Source organism: Musa acuminata, chromosome BXJ2-4 (genome assembly GCF_036884655.1).
Source record: "Musa acuminata AAA Group cultivar baxijiao chromosome BXJ2-4, Cavendish_Baxijiao_AAA, whole genome shotgun sequence".
In the NCBI taxonomy this organism is placed as follows: domain Eukaryota; kingdom Viridiplantae; phylum Streptophyta; class Magnoliopsida; order Zingiberales; family Musaceae; genus Musa; species Musa acuminata.
The window spans coordinates 2505644-2507818 of NC_088341.1; the positions used below are offsets into that span (position 1 = coordinate 2505644).

Consider the following 2175-nt stretch of genomic DNA (forward strand, 5'->3'; position numbering starts at 1 on the left):
ATAAATAAGGAGAAGAGATAGAGCTACCATACGATTAGGACAAATGCTAAATTTTCTATCTTTCACCGTACAACTTCAAAAACTCTTATTTCATAACCCAACATATATAGTTTATATAATCCTCATTTATATATTATATTAATTACATTTAAAATAAAATATTTAAAAAATCTTTTAAAGAATCAATAGTTAATTTAGTTTATACTTTTATATTTTTTTGTTGATGCAATGAATCCATTACCTTGATAAAATGAATTTCTTTATGATATCAGAACAAGTTTAATTTCAATAACTTTTCACGTTTTTTATGATACCATAACAAGTTTAATTTCAATAATCTTCACGTTTATGAAATTAAATATATGTTTACGTTCACTGCGACCGTGTTGGCTGCGTCGATGACACGACCTCGGCCCGAGGCGCCGCAAAGGAGCGGCAAATGGGGCACGACGAGTGCGACCGCAGCCACGGGTCGACACAGTCGAGGTGGAAGGGGTGTCCGCACTGCGGCAGCAGCCGCAGGACGTCGGTGTCCTCGAAGTCGTACAAACATATGCAACAACAACTAGCGGTGGTGCCCTTGTCGTCCAGGTTGGCTTGCGAGTACGTCACCCTCGGGTAGCGCATCAGCGTAGCCTGGTCGATACCGACCTCGACGTTGGTCGGCGCCGCCACCGCCTCAAGACCGAACTGCGGGTTCAAGGTCATGATCGTCCACTCGGTGCAGAAGTAGGTTATTATGACCAGCATGATCATGAAGGAAACGAGGACAGCGTCGCCTGTGCCAGTCATCCCTTCCGACGGTGGGTTTGTTGTGGAGTTGATGTATATGCAACAGAAACCGCCAGGCCCCGTCACCGTGGCCGCTGCTCATCAAGCACAGTGAAAGGGGAAGTAAAACGACTGTCTAAAAAGATAATAAAGAAGCTCTATCAAGTTGAACTACGAGTCATCATCAAACACTAGAATTTCTCGGTGATGCCACTTAGCGATGAGGGAATGCTTCTCCACCCAAGCAAGTCTCGTCGGTAGCACTCTCAAGGGGCTGATATAAAGATAAATATAAATTAAAATTATATTACTAATATAATCAATCATAAATCAATGTTATTCAAGCGCAATCACATACCGTTTATTATCACACGTGGAGAGCTCTTATCGCATAGGATGAGTTTTGTATTCTCCGAATAGCTGAGGTAGAGAATCAATATCATATTCTCAATGACTAAAGCTATGGTGTCCTTTGCCTACCAATTCAATCAATATCATTCCTCCCTCTAGCTATAGGTCTTGACCCCATTCAATTCAAATCGGGTCAAAGGTTTGACCAATAAAGACAAAAAAAAAAAAAGCAAATAACCATTGGACTGTAATAGGTTAATAAACAATTTGGTAAAATTAAAAACATAAAATATGTAAAATTAACAAGACAATTTTGCCTCTTCCAACAGTTCAATAATGTCTTATTTCATGAAAGAAAAATTCTAAGAAAAATCTATAAAGACCCTCTTAAGTTTCATTCTTTCCCACACCAAATCATCAACACCTATAGACTCTCTAATTGCAATGTGGCAATCTCTATCTATAGTGCTCTTCTTAAATGTAATAGTAATATCTCCCTCTTTAGTGCTCTCTCTAATCGCAATGACAATTAAAAAGTGAAAGTTCAATGTCTCCAACCTCAATATTTAAGAAAGCCTGGTTGTGCCAATTTAAGAAAGTCAGTCAATATTTCACCATAGAGAAGAGGAAAATTTTGATATAGCAATAAAAATAATTAGGTCAGATGTCTTCATGCTATATTTTAAGAAGATCCAAAATTCTGATGGTTCATTTTGAGTGATTTGCTGTTATTACTCTCGAATTTTCAATTTTAGAAAATGAGATGGATATAAGAAGACCTTTAACAAGCATCTTAAGAAAATAAGTAATTTTATTTTGATGGACTCATCCATAAGAAATGAAAGAGTGAGCAAAATTTTATAAATTAAATAGAAAAAGATATAAATGAATTTCCAACGGATGTTCGCACCCAATGGAATTCAACTTAGAAATCGATTAATGAGAGTTTTAAATATAAAATGATATTGAATATTTTTACAACAAATAATACAAGGCAAGTAAATTTATATCCACAGAATTAAAATATTTATAAAAAAAGATATTTTGAAAAAT

At 36.0% G+C, this 2175-nt stretch overlaps 1 protein-coding gene across 1 annotated transcript; it reads right to left on the bottom strand.

Moving 5' to 3' along the window:
* Positions 1-372: 372 nt before the first annotated feature.
* Positions 373-792, bottom strand: LOC135609310 (RING-H2 finger protein ATL70-like). The gene has a single exon (XM_065102419.1). It carries the CDS (start codon positions 790-792, stop codon positions 373-375), a length of 420 nt encoding a protein of 139 aa, XP_064958491.1.
* Between the last annotated feature and the right edge of the window lie 1383 nt (positions 793-2175).